General features: G+C 42.7%; 1 protein-coding gene across 2 annotated transcripts in view; it reads left to right on the plus strand.

Moving 5' to 3' along the window:
- The window catches only part of ASAP2 (ArfGAP with SH3 domain, ankyrin repeat and PH domain 2), a 216,162-nt gene that overhangs the window by 163,819 nt on the left and 30,171 nt on the right, over positions 1 to 22,172 (plus strand). For both annotated transcript variants that reach the window (XM_069728066.1, XM_069728067.1), the window contains exons 10-19: positions 3,293 to 3,396; positions 3,501 to 3,570; positions 3,685 to 3,772; positions 4,253 to 4,301; positions 7,343 to 7,509; positions 9,505 to 9,638; positions 10,621 to 10,715; positions 13,870 to 14,059; positions 15,866 to 15,951; positions 17,643 to 17,758. In XM_069728066.1, coding sequence (XP_069584167.1) covers positions 3,293 to 3,396; positions 3,501 to 3,570; positions 3,685 to 3,772; positions 4,253 to 4,301; positions 7,343 to 7,509; positions 9,505 to 9,638; positions 10,621 to 10,715; positions 13,870 to 14,059; positions 15,866 to 15,951; positions 17,643 to 17,758 — 1,099 coding nt within the window. The remainder of the gene's footprint in view (positions 1 to 3,292; positions 3,397 to 3,500; positions 3,571 to 3,684; positions 3,773 to 4,252; positions 4,302 to 7,342; positions 7,510 to 9,504; positions 9,639 to 10,620; positions 10,716 to 13,869; positions 14,060 to 15,865; positions 15,952 to 17,642; positions 17,759 to 22,172) is intronic.

Below are 22,172 nucleotides of genomic sequence, written 5' to 3' on the forward strand. Positions count from 1 at the left end.
GCATCTTTTTGGTAGACGGATGCGCTGTTCATCCTACCTGAGGGTCGCAGGAAGGGACTCGCTGCTTCAAGATCAATCATAGCCAGGTGGATACGATCAGCTATTCAGGAGGCCTACCACGTCAAGGACATGGTTGTTCCGTCTGGGATCAGAGCACACTCCACTCGAGCAGTGGGGGCTTCCTGGGTGCTTCGGCACTAGGCTTAGGCAGAACAAGTTTGCAAGGCGGCAACATGGTCCAGTTTGCATACCTTTTCCAAACACTATAATATTATACATACTCGGGCTTCTGCGGATTCAAGTCTGGGTAGAAAGGTTCTTCAGGCAGCAGTAGCGCACCTTTAGGCGGTAGATGCCTAGATATTACTTCGGTGAGTCAATTTCCCACCCAGGGACTGCTTTAGGACGGTCCACAGTCCTGTGTCCCCCAATGAGACGAAGGAGAAATAGGGATTTTTGTGTTACTCACCGTAAAATCCTTTTCTCCGAGACGCTCATTGGGGGACACAGCTCCCTCCCTGTTAGCCAGATGGCTCCTTTTTGATTTATTTTTTGTTATTTATCAATCGTGGGGTTGTTTCTAGACATGTTGTTTCTGTATTAATGCTGACTTTATTTTTTGTTCTTCTTTTTACACCTAACTGGGTTTGCCTTCGGCCAGTGTCAGGGTGTATACAATGGAGGAGGAGCTAAACCTTTTTTTTTATGTTTACTTAGTGTCAGCCACCTGGCGGCAGTAGCATACACCCCCCACACACAGTCCTGTGACCCCAAATGAGCGTCTGAGAAAAGGATTTTACTGTGAGTAACACAAAAATCCCTATTTTTCCTATTACAGCTCTGTTTTTTTCAGTTCTTAATAGTGATGAGCGAATTCACTCAGATAACATGTTACCTGAGAATGCTCGGATGCTAACCAACTGATTTCGGAGTGCTTGAAAAGTATGTTCCAATCTCTGCGGCTGCATGTGTTGTAGCTGTCTAACAGCCACGAGACATGCAGCCTCAGGTACTCGAACTTATTTTTCGAGCACTCCAAAGACACTTTTTTCTAATCACTAATCCTTACACAAGCTTGACGGCCACGTGCTCCAGGATCAGGCAGTGTATGCAGTGAATTTGGGCACCGCACTAATTCGTATTGGCTCTCCTCCGGCTGGATGAAAACTCTTGGCTGCCACCTATAGGTGGCTAACTTATAAGTCAGTGTCAGGAGTAGACAACTATAGGGGCCAACACAGAGATTGTTTTCAAATTTGTTAGGATAGCTTCACGTGAGGTGGATATGCTGTGGATTTTGTTATTTCATTATAGGCAAAATGGTTGAGATTTTGCCAAATCTGATCCATACACCAAAAAAAAAATCCACCCCTAAAACAGCTGAAATAGATAATAATTGTAAACTTAAATCTATGCTAGATATTTTGAATATCAACTTTTGCATTACATGGCAAATCCAGAGCCAGGACTTGAGACGCATGGCCATTTCAATGCGAAGTCACTATGGCCGAGCTGCAAAATTCACAGCAGAGCATTTGTACATGTGAACTACTAGTGACCTTCCTTTTAGTTTTTATTTCATAAATCAAATGTACACATGAAAGTTACTAACTTTGTAATATGTCTTATCAGATAAATCTGCTCCTTTCTCCTCCAGGATTGATCACTCGCTATAAAAATTCTCAATTTCCGGGTAAAATCTGTATTCAGTGAAGACAGATTTCTACATTGCTGAGATATGACATGAGAGCCGCTACTGATAATAGTTTGTGTGAAGAGGAGGATGGCAGAGATCTGCATTTAGCTCTTCCCACCCGTCTACATGAAGTATTATCAGCAGCACCTGCCGTCTCCTATCTCAGTAATGTAGAAATCTGTCTTCACTGGATACAGATTTTACCTGGAAATTGAGAATTTTGAAAATTAAAAATCAGCAGATTTCTCTGGTAAGACTGATGTCAAAGTTACTTATTGACTTATGAAATAAAAATTAAAATGATGGCTACGATCACCGTACACATTAGATTAGCTGTAGCGCAAACTATTTTTCGGCCGACATCGATCTCTCTCGACTTCACCATACACGTGAACCCTCCACTCAGCCAAGTGCCCCTGTGTTCTCTGAGTGAGCCACTGCCAGAGAAGTCTTCTCTCCCCGCTGAACAGAAGGATCAGCCATGGAAATTCGACAGGCTTGGATCCTTCTTTTACAGGACATCATCCGTCGCGGGAGAGTCAGGAGGCCAATTTCCACTGATATTAGCGGGTTCCGCCGACTTCAGTCTTGTGTGTTTAGGGGCCTGTAGCCTTAAATGGGTTCAGTTTACAGTAGACTTGTGAGCCTGGTGCCTTTGCCGGAAGCCAGCAGTCATGTGACCGCAAGCATGTGATTTGCATACATCCAGGCACATTCCAACTAGACTTTGTCCAGCCTCATCTCCCAGCGATGGCAGCGCGGTGCGTGCAATGTAAGGATTTACAAATCCGCAGTCATATAGAGCTTTAGATCCAACAGCTCCTTTTAGGTGTATGTTCACATGTAGCTTTTTGCTATGGATTTTTTTTTTCTCTGAAAGGTCAAAAATCCACAATGGAAATTAAAACACCGGTCAAATTTAAAAAAAGCATAAAAAAATAACTACGAGTGAACAAAGCCTTATTAAGCGATATTTAAGCTGAATCATTCAAGTCTTATGGACTTAAGGGGTATTACCATCTGCAAAATCACCAAATCCTATCCCAATATGTAGCAGGTGTGATAATATTAGTAAATACCTCCAATTAGAAATGTGGTATAGTTTTTCTGATTCGCTCTGTCTTTCCTCATGTGCAGGCATTGCAGGACCTTAGATATCCATGGTTACGAACCTCTGACCTCTGATATGACAGTTTAGTGGTCGTAACCATGGATACCTAAGGTCCTGTAATGCCTGCACATGAGGAAAGAGACAGAGCGAATCAGAAAAACTATACTACATTTCTAATTGTAGGTATTAGCTATTATTATTATTATTACACCTACTACATATTGGGATAGGATCTTGGAGATAGGAATACCCTTTAACCGAGAAGCCACGGAATTGTGGGGGCTGTAAGCTCGTGTCGTCTTACTCTCAAGTAAAGCACCCTGCTCTGTGACATCCATATTACAAGATGAGCAGTATTTTATTTTACGACTTCATAGTCGATTTAATGTAATGTACAGATGTCACTGCTGCACACCATTATGTTGTGGGCCTTGGCTCAATATCCGTGCCGGCCTACACTGATCCCATCCTCTTACATTCTGCAGGATTCCCAATTCCGCCAGAGCACGGCATACAGCCTGCACCAACCTCAAGGAAACAAGGAGCACGGCACGGAGAGGAATGGCTGCCTGTACAAGAAGAGCGATGGGTCCGTGATGGTTCATTCACAACGTGCTCACAGCATTCTGACAAAATCACACTGATGTCTAGCCAGATGTTATATAAAACTTTCACTTTATTTATTTTTTTTAGAATAAGAAAAGTTTGGCAAAAAAGGAAATGCTCCGTTAAGAATGGTTTTCTCACGATAGCCCATGGCACTGTACGTGATGGTTTCTTTTTTTTATGGTTGTTGTGTTTGGAAAATGGATTTTAGGAAAGAAAAGGCCGTCATGTTTATCTCCATCATTTTCAACACTTATGTTTTCTCTACCAGCCCAACATACCTCCTGCAAAGCTGAACCTACTGACCTGCCAAGTGAAAACCAACACAGAGGAAAAGAAATGTTTTGACCTCATCTCTCGTAAGTCGCTCTCTGGTTCTTCTGATCAGCCTCTGAATGGCTTCAGTTTAGTTAGTCCATGTACAAACAAGCATTTTTGGCAATTTCCTGCTTATTAAAATTTACAGTTGATCTTGACTTATTAACACTTTTCTTTTGTTTACAACTCGTTGCCTAAAAGACCAACCACCGTTACTGTATAGCTTGTAAGCACTTCCGTAAAAACAGTGCTTCCAAGCTCAATAAAAAAGAGCATGTAAGTGCTTCCCATGGTCTAGCAGAGGTGGTCGGTCTCCAAGGCAACGAGATGTAAACAATAGAAAAGTGTTAGTATCTCCTGAATGGATGAAACCTATTGCCGCCCAGTCTGTTGTCATATAGATTCAATGCTTACTTATGTCTTTGTAAGTTCAGCTGTCCATTCTAGAAATTGGCCCAGTGGAGGTTTATGCATTTGTTTCTTTGTTCTGTATTGTTATTCACAGAGATTTCTCTTGACAGATGATCGGACATATCATTTTCAAGCTGAAGATGAGCAAGAGTGCCAAATGTGAGTATGCACGTTTACATGTTCACACCAGCGCCTTTATCGCTTTAAAGGGGTTGTCTGGCCCTGGGGCTAAAAGTATGATTGTGACTCTATAGGACGGCAGACTTATGCACGCTTGTGAAAATTCTCCGGAGCCAGGAGCAGCGAGTGCGTGACAGCAAGAATGCGATTTGCATATATGTGGTCACATGCCAACTAGACGTGTGCGGCCTTGCTCAATACAAGTGTATTGAGTGAGGCCTGGCATGTCTAGTCTGAATGTAGCCGGAATTTTTACAGTGTGCGTGATGTGAGGAACCACAAGTCTGCAGTCACTCCAAGGCTGGACAACCCCTTTAAGTATTTCCTGATGTCTGATGACCAGGGCCTCCTGTGGAGGGTATTCTGATTGCGATATGGTCTGAGATGTCTTTTCGCCTGGGGCTGATATTGGATTTGTAATAAGAAACTCCCCAAAACTCGGTCTGCTTGCTTCATTAAGTGGCCTTGTGGCCCCATGACAGTTCTTCTTTTAGCTAGCGAAATCGCAATACTACAACAAAAAGTGAAGGTTATTTCAGAATTGTAGAAGGAAGCACGCTGCAAATTATTTTGAACCCTATAGGCACCTGTTAAATGTGACCGTAAAAAGGATTTCCTATAGTTTGCCTTGTCTGTTTTATCTTGCTCCGTGATGTCAAGGGAACATTCCTCCCAAAATTCTAATGCAAATCTTGTGAGCGACGGCATCTCACATATTCCACACATGCCACCCAACCAGCTTGGTACAAGGAGAATAGCAGTTGAAGTATTTATTCAGGTGACAGGTGGAAAGTCCACACTGACAATTCATTTTAAAGGGGATTTCATACTATTGTGGTCACCATATTGTTGACCTCTTGGTCCACATTTTGGATGCTGAGGTGTCGAGATCCCTTTACCATGAGATAACCACAGCCTAATAGTCGTGAGATATGTCAAGGCCATTTGTAATCGTGTGACCGGCAATGAAAGCACGGTGCACATGCGCTATTTTACAGAATTTCTACAGTTCACTAATTGGCTGTAATATATGTCCAGGAAACAATCGCATGTATCTGTTGTATCACATGGACCCTATGGATAGGAGAAGTGGCCTGTCAAAGGATAATATTTTATTAACCATGGGGCATGCTTTTACAATGTAAATAAATAAGGCAAAACTAATCCGTATATTAATAAAGAAAAAAAAAAGTCATGGCCCAAAGTGTTGGCACCCTTGAAATTGTTCCAGAAAATGAAGTATTTTTCCAAGAGAATTCTTGCAATTACACATGTTTTTTTTACAAATGTTTATTTCCTTTGTGTTTATTGGAATAACACAAACACAACTGAAAAAAAGGCAGACTGGACATAATTTCACACAGAACTCCGAAAATGGGCCAGACAAAATTGTTGGCACCTTTCAAAATTGTGGGTTAACAACGTTGTTTCAAGCATGCGATGCTCGTTTAAACTCGCCTGTGGCAAGTAACCTGTGTAGGCAATATGAAAATCACACCTGAAGCCAGATAAAGAGGAGACGTCTCAACCTTTGCATTGTGTGTCTGTGTGTGCCACATTAAGCAATGAGAACAAAAAATGTTGAACAGTATCGGCGATCTCAAGGTTACAAGTCCATGGCCAGAGGTCTTGATGTTCCTTTGTTCCTGGTGTGCAACATAATCAAGATGTTTACAACCCACGGCACTGTAGCTAATCTTCCTGGACATGGATGGCAGAGAAAAACTGGTGAAAGGTTGCATCGCAGGATAGTCCGGATGGTGGATAAGCAGCCCCAATCAAGTTCCAAAGAAATTCAAGCTGTCCTGCAGGATCAGGAATAGTGATAAGCAAGTGTACTCGTTGCTGGGGTTTTCCCGAGCACGCTCGGGAGATCTCCGAGTATTTGTTAGTCTTCGGAGATTAAGTTTTCATCGCCTCAGCTGAATGATTTACAGCTACTAACCAGCCTGAGTACATGTGGGGGTTGCCTGGCTGCTAGGGAATCCCCACATGTAATCAAGCTGTCTAGTAGCTGTAAATCATTCAACTGACGCGATGAAAACTTATTCTCCGAACACTAACAAATACTCGATCACCTGAGCGTGCTCGGGAAAACCCAAGCAACGAGTACACTCGCTCATCACTAGTCAGGATGCATCAGGGCATCAGCGCAAACTATCCATTGACATTTGAATGAAATGAAACACTAAGGCAGGAGACCCAGGAGGACCCCACTGCTGACACATAAAACAAACTAGACTTTAGTTTGCCAAAATGCGAGGAAGCAAAAATCATTCTTGGAAAGCGCCTTGTGGACAGGTGAGACCACGATAGAGCTTTTTGGTAAGGAACATCATTCTACTGTTTACCGAAAACAGAATGAGGCCTACAAAGAAAAGAGCACAGTACCTACAGTCAAATATGGTGGAGGTTCAAAGATATTTTGGTGGTGTTTTGCTGCCTCTAGCACTGGGTGCCTTGACTGTGAGCAAGGCATCATGAAATCTGAAGATTACCAAAGGATTTTGGGTCACAATGTAGTGCCCAGTGTCATGAAGCTGAGTTTGCATCCATAGGTCTTCCAGCAGGACAATAACCCCAAACATACAGTACTTCAAGAAGCACATGGATATGGATGGAAACAAAGTCTGGAGAGTTCTGAAGTAGCCAGCAATGAGTCTGGACCTAAACCCAACTTAACACTCGTGGGGAGATCTTAAAATTGCTGCAAGGATACCCTGCAAGGACAATTCTCCCTTAACGGTTGGTTCTTTTCTCCAAGTTAATACCTATTTTACGCACACAAAAGATTCTCATTTCTATCCTGATCTGTGCTTGAGTGCGCTATTCATGTTCTCAGGGCCATAATGCATGTACCTCACTGTTGGACCTTTGTGTACCAATGTTGATTCTTGGTTCACCGTGTCTTTCGTGTTGCATTAAGTCTGTGTATTTTCAGCAAAGAACAATAAAAATGTAGTTCAGGAAACAAACAAAATGTAAAAAACAATAAAGACAAAACATGTCATTACACCTAGATGGATGTCCGTGCTCCAGAACAGCAAAGAAGAAGCCTTAAACAACGCATTTAAAGGAGATCACTGCTCCGGAGAGAACAACATAGTCCAGGAGCTGACCAAGGAGATTATATCGGACATCCAGAAAATGCCAGGAAATGACGTCTGCTGTGACTGCGGAGCGTCAGGTACCTTCCTCTGTGATTTGCAAATCTTCATTCACAGTAGCTTGATTATTATATATCTGGGTACTACGTCCTAAGATTACTGTTACAGATGCCCAAGTAAGCTAGGCTGCTGATCATGTGCTCAATGCTCAGGATTACATCAAATTCTTGTTTTATCGTATATTGTCCATTCCTCTGCTTTTTATAAAAAAAATTATACAGGTCATCTATATAATTGCCTGCCTCATTGCAAATAATCATTAATTAATGTGCTATTATTTTGGGGGGAGGGGTTCAGAAAGGCTGTTTTTTTTTGTCATTGATAATAAAAGTAATGTTTACTATTTTATGTTAAAGGGAAACCAGCAAAGCAATTCCTATTACTGCATCTATTTCTAACATCTGTCCAGGATGCATTGGTGGTTCAGTGGTAGAATTCTCGCCTGCCACGCAGGAGGCCTGGGTTCGATTCCCGGCCAATGCAAGCTAGTTCTTTGTTACTATATATCTCGCTGAGGATCTGTTTATACCAAGGAAGGTGACGGGCACAAGGGGGCATTCTTTGCGTCTGGAGGAGAGAAGGTTTTTCCACCAACATAGAAGAGGATTCTTTACTGTTAGGGCAGTGAGAATCTGGAATTGCTTGCCTCAGGAGGTGGTGATGGCGAACTCAGTCCAGGGGTTCAAGAGAGGCCTGGATGTCTTCCTGGAGCAGAACAATATTGTATCATACAATTATTAGGTTCTGTAGAAGGACGTAGATCTGGGGATTTATTATGATGGAATATAGGCTGAACTGGATGGACAAATGTCTTTTTTCGGCCTTACTATGTTACTATGTTACTATGTTACTATATACTCCGCAGTATTGATTCTGGTCCAGCTATAGAGTAAGAGCGGTAATGAGTCCAAGTGTTGTCAGTCTCTGCCCACCCACCCAACCTGACTGACCGCTGCAGATTGCAGTGTGATTTCATTAGGGAGGATGGACCCTTTAGAGCAGTCAGACTAAGTGGGTGGAGAGGCAGCAAGGGAAGGTACACTGAGGAGCTGTCAGTCAGGGTAGGTGGGTGGAGATTCAACAGCAGGGTAAGGTACACTGAGGAGCTGTCAGTCAGGGTAGGTGGGTGGAGATTCTGCAGCAGGGGAAGTTACACTGAGGAGCTGTCAGTCAGGGTAGGTGTGTGGAGATTCAACAGCAGGGTAAGGTACACTGAGGAGCTGTCAGTCAGGGTAGGTGTGTGGAGATTCAACAGCAGGGTAAGGTACACTGAGGAGCTGTCAGTCAGGGTAGGTGGGTGGAGATTCTGCAGCAGGGGGAAGTTACGCTGAAGAGCTGGTAGTCAGGTTAGGTGGGTGGAGATTCAGCAGCAGCTGCGAGCACATGTATACAGTGGATCTGGCGGGCTAGCTGGACGTGAACTCACCAGCAAGGAGGAATCTCTCTGTTGCCCCCTTGTAAAATAATAACACTTACACCCACCTCCAGTGTTGGCACCGTTCCGTTCCAGTGGTGTCAGCGCTGGCTCTTCCTGGGATCGTGTGACATTGTCATGGGATCCCTGCTGCCAATCTTCTGCCAATTCACTTTCCCCATCTTCGGACAATTCACATACATCTGGAGGAAGGGAGAGCTTCAGCTACGATGTGTCTGAAGTTGGGGAGAGAGAAGCAGCCGATGATTGACCGCAGGGATCTTGCAATGTAATGTCTTATGATCCCCAGGAGAGCCAGTGCTGACACCGTTGGAAAGGCTCCAGCACTGGAGGTGAGTGTAAGTGTTATTGTTTTGTCAGATTAGTGAGCAACTCCTTTAAGCGACTTCTTATGAAGCCACTTTTAAGACATTCTCCTGTTATCAGGTGAGGTTTCCTATGTGGTAGATGTTTGCCAATGATTGTTTTTGTGGTCATGTGAATAATGGTGACATTTACTGAATTACCTTCACTTTATGTCTGTGTTCTGACGTATTACTTTGTGTTAGTGGAATGTCATTGTATGCATTTTATATCTCAGATCCTACTTGGCTTTCTACAAACCTGGGTATATTGACGTGTATCGAATGTTCAGGGATTCACCGGGAGTTGGGGGTACATTACTCCAGAATACAGTCACTCACACTGGACGTCCTGGGAACATCTGAACTGCTGGTATGAAGACATGTTAAATTCTATAATGCCCTATCTATACAGTATTTGTATGTTTGTGCCATTAAAGGGGTTTTCCACTACTAAACAAGTTAACCATAATGGGTCAAGGCAGCAGAAATAAAGTTAAAAAAAACAACTATTCTCTGCACCCCATACTGTGGCCTCCACCCGTTATCTTGACCTCGGCATTTGGTGAGAGGCATCATGTCACGTATGCAGTCAATCGACGCTACTGATCGGCTGCAGCCTTCACATTCTAAATGAACAGGTAGAACTGTTAAGCAGAATGTGAAGGCTGTGGCCGATCTATGGTTACTGATGGGCTGCAGCGGTTACAATGTAGAAAGTGGAGGAGCGGCGCTGTTCCTGGAGGGTAGTAGAGCTTGTTTTGTCATCTTCCACTGTCCTGGTCTCGTTAAGATTTACTTATTTAGGAGTGAAGAAGTCCTTTAGTTCATCATCTGCAGAACTTGTCTACACATTTCTATCCAAGCCGGGTGGTCAATACCAATATAGCACGTGTTGCCTCCAGGGTCAGATCATGGTTGGTGGATGCTCCTGGTCAAAAAATTTGGGGCAACGCCATCCCACCTCTGAAACCTAGACCAACTGACCTCTTATAGCTGACACTTTTAGGAGTCCATATCACATGATAGGGGGAGAGGGAAGATTGGGTATGTTACGTTTCACTCCTGATGCTTTTGATTCCATGGGAGGTGTCTGACAGCAGCCTACACCCCTCTCCTCATTTATAACACATGCGCACTTGATGAACGAGCATGCTTGTGTGCACGGAGGTTAAGAGAGATGTCAATCAAACAAGTTTTTGGTCTACTGCCTTCTGATGTGTACGGCTAGCTTTAGATATGCTTCAATATACTCGCACATTATCGCGCTCTTCATAGGACTGTATGGTCACATAGAGAATGAATTAAACTGCAAATACGCAGTCCTAAATGTGCTCGCATTCTTCTTTTTTTAGCTTGCAAAGAATATAGGAAACATTGCGTTTAACGATATTATGGAAGCCTGTCTGCCTGTTGATGATACAGTGAAGCCTGCGCCCAGCAGTGACATGTGAGTTACAGATTATACTGTGCTATACTTAGCCGAATGTGCTGACCCTCCGGAGCGAGCTCGTCTCCATAAGCTGTGAAACTAGCATTGCTATATGTATGCGGTCATAAGGCTAAATCGTTATTGGTCCCTACATTGGATATTTCTCCGATAACGCTCTTCTAGTCTGCTGACCGTGTAGCCAGTGGCCATTTCTGCCATGTGGTGTAATGAGCGTCTCCTCTCAGGCGATGGTCTGCGGTGCGGCCCTCTGGAAGATGGCTTTCTCATACCGGAAGTGGAATTTGTCTGGTTCTCCAAATCGGTTGTTAAACTGACAGTCGGATTGAAGAAGCAGTAGAAGGCCGGGTACCTGTTGTCTCTATCAAATGTGTTCAGTCATAAATAGAAGTGAGCGCCGGCGCAGCGTGGGCAGAAGCAGCATAGTGGCGTGATGAGGTCATGTGATGCAAGTGTATATGACAGAGGTTTATCCGACTTTGCAATTGGTGACTGTAATTAGATTGGTGATGCAGTCCTGTCCTGCTGATAGTTTTGCTGCTGAATTCATGTACTGTTGGTGGTTCTGGTGCTGTATTCAGGTATTAATGGTGATTCTAATACACTTTTTTTTTTTTTTTCATGTACTTTTATTAGTTCAGATCCTGTACACATTTAGTATTCTATAATAAGCTATGGGGTTCAGACAGTAATGTATTTCTGTGCTGGTTATGTAATAATTGTGATTATTCATGTACTAATCATCATGTGCTTCATGTTAAAGAAGTAGTGTGACAGCTGACATGTTAAAGATGGCTATATTTATGTTAAGAGCAGGAAACCTTTTGTATTTGAAGTTCCCCGTTTCTGTAGCTTTGGCTCAACAAACACTGAGCTTTACAGAAGACTGATTTCTCCTAGGTGCTGCAATATTGTGGCATTGCAGCTTATGCAATAAACTACATCAGACGAGCGCAGGCTCACGTACCCAAGGAGAACTAAGAATACAGTAAAAAAAAATTCACCCCCCTTCTCCCTTGTTAAGAATAAAACAAATTGACATGCCAGAATCACAGGTTTTGGCTCCTGATCTCCCTAAAAATGCACCCCTGGGAGGAGGCCTTTCCTGGATTCATAGGGGTGCTGAAAGGTGAGTATGGCTCAATTTATTATTTTCAAGCAATCCATGTCTTAATAAGATAGTGTGTATGTTTGTGCGTATCTACTATATAATTGTCTAAGGGTCACTTCCGTCTGTATATCTGTCTGTTTTGTCTCGGATATTCATTGGTCGCGGCCTCTGTCTGTCATGGAAATCCAAGTCGCTGATTGGTCTCGCCAGCTGCCTGTCATGGCTGCCGCGACCAATCAGCGACGGCCAAAGTCCGATTAGTCCCTCCCTACTCCCCTGCAGTCAGCGCCCGCTCCATACTCCCCGCAGTCACCGCTCACACAGGGTTAATGCCAGCGGTAACGGACCGCGTTATACTGCGGGTGACTCACTCCGTTACCGCCGCTATTAACCCTGTGTGACCAAGTTTTTACTATTGATGCTGCCTATGCAGCGTCAATAGTAAAAACATCTAATGTTAAAAAAAAAAAAAAAAAATCATTATATACTCACCTGCCGCCTCCTTTCCCGCTCTGGTGACCGCTCCATGCAAGCGGCAGGTTCCGGTGGCAAGGATGTTATGGGAGAAGGACCTGCCATGACGTCACGGTCATGTGACCGAACTACAAGGGGCCCTCGGAAGGTGAGTATATGTTTATTTTTTTATTTTTTAACCTGTGACACATGTGGCTGGGCAATATACTACGTTACTGGCCAATATACTACGTGGCTCTGAGCTGTATACTACGTCACTGGGCAATATACTACATCACTGGGCAATATACTACGTCACTGGGCAATATACTACGTCACTGGGCAATATACTACGTCACTGGGCAATATACTACGTCACTGGGCAATATACTACGTCACTGGGCAATATACTACGTAACTGGGCAATATACTACGTAACTGGGCAATATACTACGTAACTGGGCAATATACTACATAACTGGGCAATATACTACGTGGCTCAGTGCTGTATACTACGTCACTGGGCAATATGCTACGTCACTGGGCAATATGCTACGTCACTGGGCAATATGCTACGTCACTGGGCAATATGCTACGTGGCTCAGTGCTGTATGCTACGTAACTGGGCAATATGCTACGTAACTGGGCAATATACTGATGATGTTCGTCCTTCGTTTTCGAAGATGACCATGACTTCAGGGTTACGCAGTGGTTGAAGTCATGACTTGCGCTTGACTTGGATTAAAGTGAGGAGGAGTTGCGCAGTCGTCAACCTCACTCTCTCGCCCGTACCTTTCGAGCCCCAGTGGCAAGAACTAGCCGAGACAACTGGAGATAGGTCAGGGTGCAGTGGATGGCCAGTAGTGTCCTATATGTGCCTCGCTGCGCCCTCTCAGCGCTCCACAACACTGTGCTGGAAATCGCTTGTCTGTCCGTTGAATCTTGGTTTCTTCCGCACAGTCTGCCATATCCAGTCTTCACATGCAAGGGTAGGCAAACCCTTAAAAATCACTGTAGGTCTCAAAGACACCCAACAGCTACCCTCACCTGGTTTGGCCTGCCTGCCGAGGCGGTGTTCCGGGGTGTACCCGCTGCCGCATGCTAGCAGCTACTTGGAGGTACAGGTGAGAGTTGAGCATCAGATGAGGACCAAAGATGGAAGAGCTGTCCTAAAAGGACATGGCAAGCACTCCACCAGAGGTGCTACCTCTATCTAGATACCCAAATACCCCTATATACATAGCAATATACTATGTGACTGGGCAACATACTACGTGGCTGGGCAATATACTACGTGACTGGGCAATATACTATGTGACTGGGCAATATACTATATGACTGGGCAATATACTACGTGGCTGGGCGATATACTACGTGGCTGGGCGATATACTACGTGGCTGGGCGATATACTACGTGGCTGGGCAATATACTACGTGGCTGGGCAATATACTATGTGCCTGTGCAATATACTACGTAGACATGCATATTCTAGAATATCCCATGCGTTAGAATCGGGCCACCATCTAGTGTATATAATATTGGATCACCTGTACCTACCTGTAAACTTTACTTTTCTCCTATCATTACAGGAATGCCAGGAAAGATTACATTACTGCAAAGTACATAGAGAAAAGGTATGCACGAAAAAAATATGTGGACAACGCAACTAGAATGCACAGCCTATGTGATGCCGTCAAGACCAGGGACATACATGCACTGGTCCAGCTGCACGCAGATGGAGTAGACCTTACAGAAACCATTCCATTAGCAAACGGGCATGTGAGTGCACTCTCTCAATCAGTGACTGCTTGTTATGTATATTTGTTATTTTTGCTAGATTTTTCATGTTTGCTCTTTGGCCCTTCAGTAAGGTGGCATCACAGTGGCTCCGTCTGTTCCTCTACACTCAGCACTGGGGGTCTTGGTTCAACATATAGTTTTTTTTTTTTGTATATTCTCTCTACATTGTTACGGGTTTCCTTACTACTTTTTCTACTTTAGAATCCTAGCAATGCAGGTGACCTAAAGGGACTGCATCATCAGAAAATGACCTAGGTCTTTGTTACATGTATTTATTTTATATAATTTTATTTTGGTGATCTCAATCTATGATCTGTGTTAAAAAAAAAAAAAAACAACAAAAAAACAAAACAAAAAAAAAAACACCTTACAATTTTTACACTGGCCCCTAGACCTACTCTACAATCTTAGTTACTGTTCTTTCAGGAAATCCACATGTTCATTAGCAGGAATACAGGTTTTGACCCTCTATTTTGTATTGAGTCCTCTAATGAGCGTGGTCAAAGGTCATTGTACAGGAAGGAGGAGATGAGCTGTGAAATCACCTATTGTGAATAGTGGATCCTAAGTTATCTACTTTTATATGAAGGTGTTATCTGATATGACAACTCTGCCTCTGATGATAATGAGGCTTCTGAAAATTCTCTATTTTTCTTCGTGTGAATATTGCAAGATTGTTTTGTTAAATAGCGATATGAAAAAGAAAGCATAGCTAAATTAGAAAAAATAATTTACCATATAAACTTGATTTGAACTCTAGGCCGTTTTCTGATTATACATCATTTTCTTTAATGCGGGTGTCTGTGGGACATTATTGGCACCGATGACACATGTCACGATGTACACATACTATCCGGGACTCATGTGCAATTGGTGGATATCCTGCATGTGTCTTATTTTAATGAATATGACAGAAGATCCATCAAAAACTTTTATGCCACAAAAGTGTTTGCACTATGTGGAGTTGCATAAAAATATTGCCATTTTTGGAGTTTTCACTCCAATTTGGATCAGCTTTGTTTAAACCAGCAGAGCTTGAGCGGAGCCACTTCCGATTGATGAAAAGTGCGGGTGTTTTTAACACCAGAAATGCTATACAAGTTCCTGACTAGAGTATCATATCTGGTGTGAGGCACAGAGGCTCGCGCCACTTGGACACGCCTCTCGGAGTGTTACACCAGTCTTGATGAATCTGTCACTATATTTTGTGTGTGTGTGTATGTATGTATATATATATATATATATATATATATATATATATATATATATATATATATATATATATATAATGTTTTTATATGTGTGTGTGTGTGTGTGTGTGTGTGTGTGTGTGTGTATATATATATATATATATATATATATATATATATATATATATATATATATATTTACTATGAGAGTCATGAGGTTCGGCACTTATCTAATAATTTTTGGCGTATACAATCAGCATTTTGGATGTTTTGAGCACAAAATAAAATAGAAGCTGTAAAAGGAAAAAGAAATCCAAGTTTTTTTTTGTTTTTTTTTAAATGAAATGATTATTTGCAGCTTTGGGAATCCTTGACCTGTCTTTATATGTGCAGTGATACCGTGCATCCTGCTCCCATGAGTCACATAAGCTTTGCGTCTCCATAATACAAGGTCACCCTGTATGCGTGTGCCTGTGACCTGGTGCCTGCACGTTACATAATACTGCAGATGGGATGACCTCTGCCTGACCGGGCCTATCCAGCGTGATCACCTGCCTCGTCCGATTTCAGATATGCTTCCCCTTTTCTATTATAGGAGAAAGGAGAAACCGCGCTGCATCTCGCCGTCAGATCCGTCGACCGCACCTCACTGCACATAGTTGATTTCCTGGTGCAAAACAGGTAGGTCTAAGAGCAATCATTGTGGTATTGTATGTGTCATCTCCCAGGGGCACAATTATTCTATAAAGGTGCGTTCTAAAACACCATTCTTTACCAATAGTGATGAGCGAACGCCTTATCTGCGCATGCTCGGGTGCCAACCGAGTGACTTCGGCGTGCTCGAGAAGATGTTTGAGTCCCCGCAGCTGTTCGACAGCCACAGCATATGCAGGGATTGCCTAAGGGACAGGAGCCGCGGGGACTCGAACATATTTTTTGAGAATGCTGAAGACACTCGGTTAGCACCCGAGTATTCTCGGAAAGCACCTTATCTGCGCACATTTGCTTATCACTAGTTGCAAACTCCATTTTTAATCTTTAGTGCGAGATTAGTCTAAAAAAAGAAAAAAAAAAAAAGATGGAGAATGGGAAGCAGGTAATGGAATTTGTAATGCCGATCCATATTTCGGAATGTACCAGAACCATTCCTTGGCACGTCATACTGGCATACATGTACCACTGCCATGACTTGGTGTAAAATAAAAAAAAGGATAGTCTTGTGTGCTGTGGCTTGTGCCATGTAAAATTTAGGGCCAATTATCCCAAATTACCACTTGCTGGGACACCTGTTTTCAATGGTCTCATAAGAATCGCATCTTATAAACGGAGAGCGCGAACGTAGTAGGTGTACTAGACGATCTGGGGCCTCCATCACCTACTACAAATTATTCTTTTTTATTTATTTATTTTTTTTAATTTGTATTTTTATCAGTAGAAATTATTTTTGTTCATCACACAGAGCAGTGCTTGGCAATATATGAGCACTGTATGGCGACATTGATTGCACTGGTTTGTTCTTATCATTTAGTACTGCATGGTATAATTTGATTCTAAATTGTAACATGTCGCTGTATAGTTCTTACCTTTCACTGCAACATTTATTGCGGAGCACAATAAAAAAAAAATACACATGTATGTGTAGAAGTATGTATGTGTATATATCTATATTATAAAAAAATAATTGTGTATTTTGTCTTTTTTTTTTTTTTCTTTGCTGTGGGCCCTTTACAGATGGGAATCCGTCACCATCACAAAAGATATAAAATGGTGCACATGTTTGAAAGATGTCCACTTCTCTCGATGAATGTGCCCACTCACCCATTGTGAAATGCTCTTTTTATGGTATTAATGTAAACATGTTCTATGCCCTTGGCCTTTTTTCTGGAAGGAAAATCTAAAGATTGAGTCAGCTGGTTTCCCTACTGGTGACTCCTAAAGCCCTGGCCTAGCGGAGGAGGATGCAGTCACAATGATAACCACTACTTTGACTATACCTGTGCTGCGCACCATTTACTCTTTCCTCCCTGAAACCCTGTTCCCACCTTGCCAATAGAAGCCAGCAGCAGCTGCATTCCCCTATGGAAACTGTTTTGGTGAAGATACTTTATAAAGGGTTCATTAAACGACCTTTTTTTGGGGGGGAAGAATAAAGGTGATAGGACATGTGACATCCTGTTGAGCCTGTAGCGGCCTCTCCTGGTGACGTGTTGTCTTACAGACTGTTGTAGTATTTAGGATATTATATATTTAGCAGCTCCCTGTGTCCTTACATTGTAGGATCGACCTCTTCTACCCCTGCTCAGCTTTATGCATAATGTCCATCTTCCTGATCCTGTATCGTCTCTCATAGTTTTCTACACTCTTGTCTGCAGTGGTAATTTGGACAAACAGACTGTGAAAGGCAGCACCGCACTTCATTACTGCTGCTTAACGGACAACGCCGAGTGCCTTAAACTACTGCTGAGAGGGAAGGCCTCCATAGATATAGGTAGGTACCGCCATTCCCCAATGCTTCCCATAGTGATGCTTACTGATTATTGGACAGAGGAATCGCGCCTTGTATTGAGTCTAGTTTTATATACTTGCCCTAGGAAGCCAGTTTTCCTCTCCAACTCAATAAAGAGTATACATTGATTTATCACTAACTCTGCTGGACATGCAGGCACAGTGAATACATCATTAACTGAAAAACTGTCTATACCACTAGGTACCCAACAAGTGTCTTTATTGCGTCCATTGTGAGCGTATAAGAAGGCATACCATCCGCATTTTTTTAATAACGTCCTTATTTCATTGAATATGATCGTGTCATCACCTCCATTAGGAGTCAGTGAGTAAAGATCCTTAATGTTCACATTTTCAAGCTACTTCAAGATACTCCGCGAGAGCCCTACCCTACGCTACATTCTTGTGTTCCCATGCACAGAGCATCAAAATCTGTTGGTGATTGTAGAAAAAGAAAAAAAAAACACAAAGCAGCAATTAAAAAAATAAATTTTTACTTATATACAGTATATACATATGTAAATCGGCGCTAGGCCTTGAGATCAGCCTGGACCCCCATATCTCAAAGTGTGGTCAGATTCTCCATTTCTGGATGATGTTTCCTTCAGTTCGTTCCTGAAGGTTATCTAGTCTTCCTTCAGACTCCGCCGGGAACTTAAAATCAGAAGCTGAGAAAAAAAAAAAAAAAAAGAAACAGGACGTGTTATATAGATAGTGTTCGAGCCATACCATAAGCGTGTATGAGAGCGGGGCAAGGCCGGAGTTGTCAGCAGCAGCAGAGAGGGTCAGGAAGGCAAGAGCGCCATATGTGTTAGGATCTCATATACTGACCTAGAGGTATAAATATACATCTGTAAATGTGCTCAAGCTTTAAATATGCCTCAGTTACACCTATCCTCAAAAAGCCCTCTTGACCCATCCTCTGTATCTAGCTATCACCCTATATCACTTCTCCCCTATATATCACTACTGGAACAACACGTCAATCTTGAACTGTCCTCCCACCTCTCTTCTTGCTCCCTCTTCGACCGCTTAAAATATGGCTTGAGGTCACACCACTCCACTGAAACGGCCCTAACTAAGGTCACCAATGACCTATTAACCGCCATTTCACAAAAATGACTGTCACATCCAAACATAGACTTAGTGTGAACAGGTGCTGAACCTAGAGTCACCAACACGTATACAGTCAAGTAAATAAGGCAGCACACTGCAGCGCTGAAACATGCAAACATGAAACACGAAAATTGAACTGCATTACTGCACTAGAAATATGAAAATGAGAGCGTTTAGCGCATAAAAATGGCCAATTTTATGTGTACCTGGTAGCCACTTTAGGGCATCTCTCTTATACCAGGTCCTACACTTGCCTTACCTCGCTGAGAATAAACGTCTCCATCTGAATGGGTACATGTGAAACCTCTTCTTAGACTAAAATTCTCTCTCTCTGTGGAGGGGTATTGGACCTGTTGCGATTAAAACACCTGTGGCTAAGAGGCGGCGTGCTCGGTCAGAAGGCTAAAGAATACATTCCAAACAAGTCAGGGACACAGTTGTTGAGAAGTACAAGTTGGGTTTGGGTTATAATAAAAAATAAAATATCCCAGTCTCTGACAATCCCCTAGAGCACCATCAAATCCATTATCATCAGTGAAACATGATGGTGGCAGCATCATACTGTGGGGATGTTTTTCAACAGCAGGGACAGAGAAAATGGTCCGTGTCGAGGGGAAGATGGATGGTTTGAAATACAGGGATATTCTTGAGCAAAACCTGTTCTGTCAGTGATTTCGACTGGGGCGTAGATTCACCTTGTAACAAGTCAATGACCCAAAGCATACTGGTGAACCAACACTCGAGTGGTTTAAGGGGAAACATGTAAATGGTTTGGAGCCCAGACCTTAATCTAATTGAGAATCTGTGGTCAGACATGAAGATTGCTGTTCATAAGAGGAAACATCTAACGTGAAGGAGCTGGAGCAGTTTTGCATTGAGGAATAGACAAAGATCCCAGTGACAAGATGTAAGATGTGGAAAGCTCAGAGACTTATCCAAAGTGACTTGCGGCTGTAATCGCAATCGACCAATATATTGGCAGCCCAAGAATTTTAATGACCTGGAGGCCAGTGCTCCTGAGAAATGGGCAAAAATTGCTCAGGAATGCTGCCAGAAGCTGTCTGGCTACACATCACATTTTCAGCAAGTCACAACAGCCAGAGATGCTCTTATAAGTACTAAATGCTTGTCATGAAGAGGTAGAAAAATTCTGAACCTGCAGCATGTAAGCCAAACTGGCATTTTGCGATTTAACTTGGAGAAACCACTTGTTAAGTTAGTTGTGTTTGAGCTATTTATGTTGTTTGATTGGTTTATTGCGAGCAGCAGAAAGTTTGTAAATGTTGCTAATAATCCTAATTTACAAAATAATGTTGGTTCCTACTGTATTATATGCATGTCTGATTATACTGATATGTGCAGGAGATGTATTTCTGTGTAACTGGTACATTAACCATGGAGGAGTTTGGGACAGTTGGGTAACAAGTCTGCGGGAGCCGTCATAACGGCCTTGTATGTTGACTGATAAAACTAAGAAATGAATACTGTAGATTTATTGGTGAGCAATTCAGCTCTATCCCAGGAAAGAATATAAGGCACTTACTGAGTAGATGAGAAATGGTGGACTGTGTAGCCAGCAATATAGATTCAGGGTATCTCGATCCAGTGTCTCTGTGAAAAGATAAAAATCCATATGTAACACTAGTACAGCTCCAGGTAACTCAAGGTCATAAACGTTATTTAAATTCCTCAATAATAATAATTTAAAAAAAAAATCACATTTTTCAACAATTCAATGTTTATAATGAAGACGAGAAACCAGTGGATGATTACTATGGGGGTTCTCTTTAATAGACCTGCATCCCTTAGAGGGATTGTCCATTACTTTAACATTGATGACCTATCCTTAGGATGGGTCATCAATATCTGATTGATTGGTGGCTGCTCGGCACCCGAAACCCCCGCCGATCAGCTGTTCTCAGTGCCTGTGACTGCCGGAACTGGCCAGTTATGGAGCTGCTCTGTCTAATGATAGTGGTCAGGGCCTTTAAATCTTTAGTAGGCGGATGTGCAGTACCCGGCCACGGCCACTATCAGTAGACGGAGCAGCTCTGCATCTGAGCACTTCCTGCAGCCACCGCCAACAGCTGATCGACAGGAGTGACAGGTGTCGCCAAAGATATTGATGACATATCCGAAGGGTGGGTTATCGATCTTAACGTAGTGGACAACCTGTTTAAGATTTCCCTTTACAGATATGTTACTGCATTTATTAGAATATCTATCACAGGGTCAACAATTGCTCAAGTTTCTAACATCTTATATCAGATCTCTCAGATGTGTGTAAAGAGTCCGTTACCTGATCAATGGTGTCCTACTAATTAGAGTGCTCGGTGCAGCCTGGGTGTGCCCAAGACCCTCCGGGCGCCATTCCGCTTGCTTCTTTTGTATGTCCCGGCCTCCTTCACCAGTAAGTGACAGCACTTTTTGCCTTTGCTTTCTCTGCAGACAATTCTCACTCCAGGTAAGTCAGCGCTCTCTATCACTAGTGAAGGATGTGCAACACCAGCAGGCGGAATGGTGCACTGAGCAATCTCTGCCACACTCTGGGTGCACCCAACACCCTAATTAGTACATTTGATTACACTTAAATTTCTGCAGAATAATGGCAGCAATTAGATCACTAAAGTTGCAATTTTTGTGTTTTTTTTTTTTTTTTTTTAAATTGGCACAATCTCCCCTATAAGGTCAGTGCTTACTTTATACTGTCAGTGTGGGCTAATGGCCTCCATTTAATACGGCGCAAATGTAACTAATAATTTGATTTGCTTTCATTATTCTTATACAGTGATATAGATATGTTTTTAAGTGTAAAATAGTCTTTTTAGATGTTGTTACCTGATGCTGATCAGCAGTGTGTTGGAATGACCTTCAGTCATGGTCGTGGTGTAGGTAGTAATGACTCCTATGAAGGTCCATGTTGCCCACAGCAATGGCAGATCAGCCTGGCCTGTGCTCTTCATGTTCCCTTGCTGGTATATATAATGCTCGGTAATGCAGTATATACGATGCTGATGAAGGACGCTGTCACTCTATTCATTCTCTACCGGACTGATGAAGGATGCAGTCACTCCATTCATTCTCTACCGGACTGATGAAGGATGCTGTTACTCCATTAATTCTCTACCGGGATGATGAAGGATGCTGTCACTCCAGTCCTTCTCCATAGACTGATGAAGGATGCAGTCACTCCATTCATTCTCCACCGGACTGATGAAGGATTCTGACACTCCATTCATTCTCCACCGGACTGATGAAGGATGCCGTCACTCCATTCATTC

This window comes from Ranitomeya imitator, chromosome 5 (genome assembly GCF_032444005.1).
Source record: "Ranitomeya imitator isolate aRanImi1 chromosome 5, aRanImi1.pri, whole genome shotgun sequence".
NCBI lineage: Eukaryota > Metazoa > Chordata > Amphibia > Anura > Dendrobatidae > Ranitomeya > Ranitomeya imitator.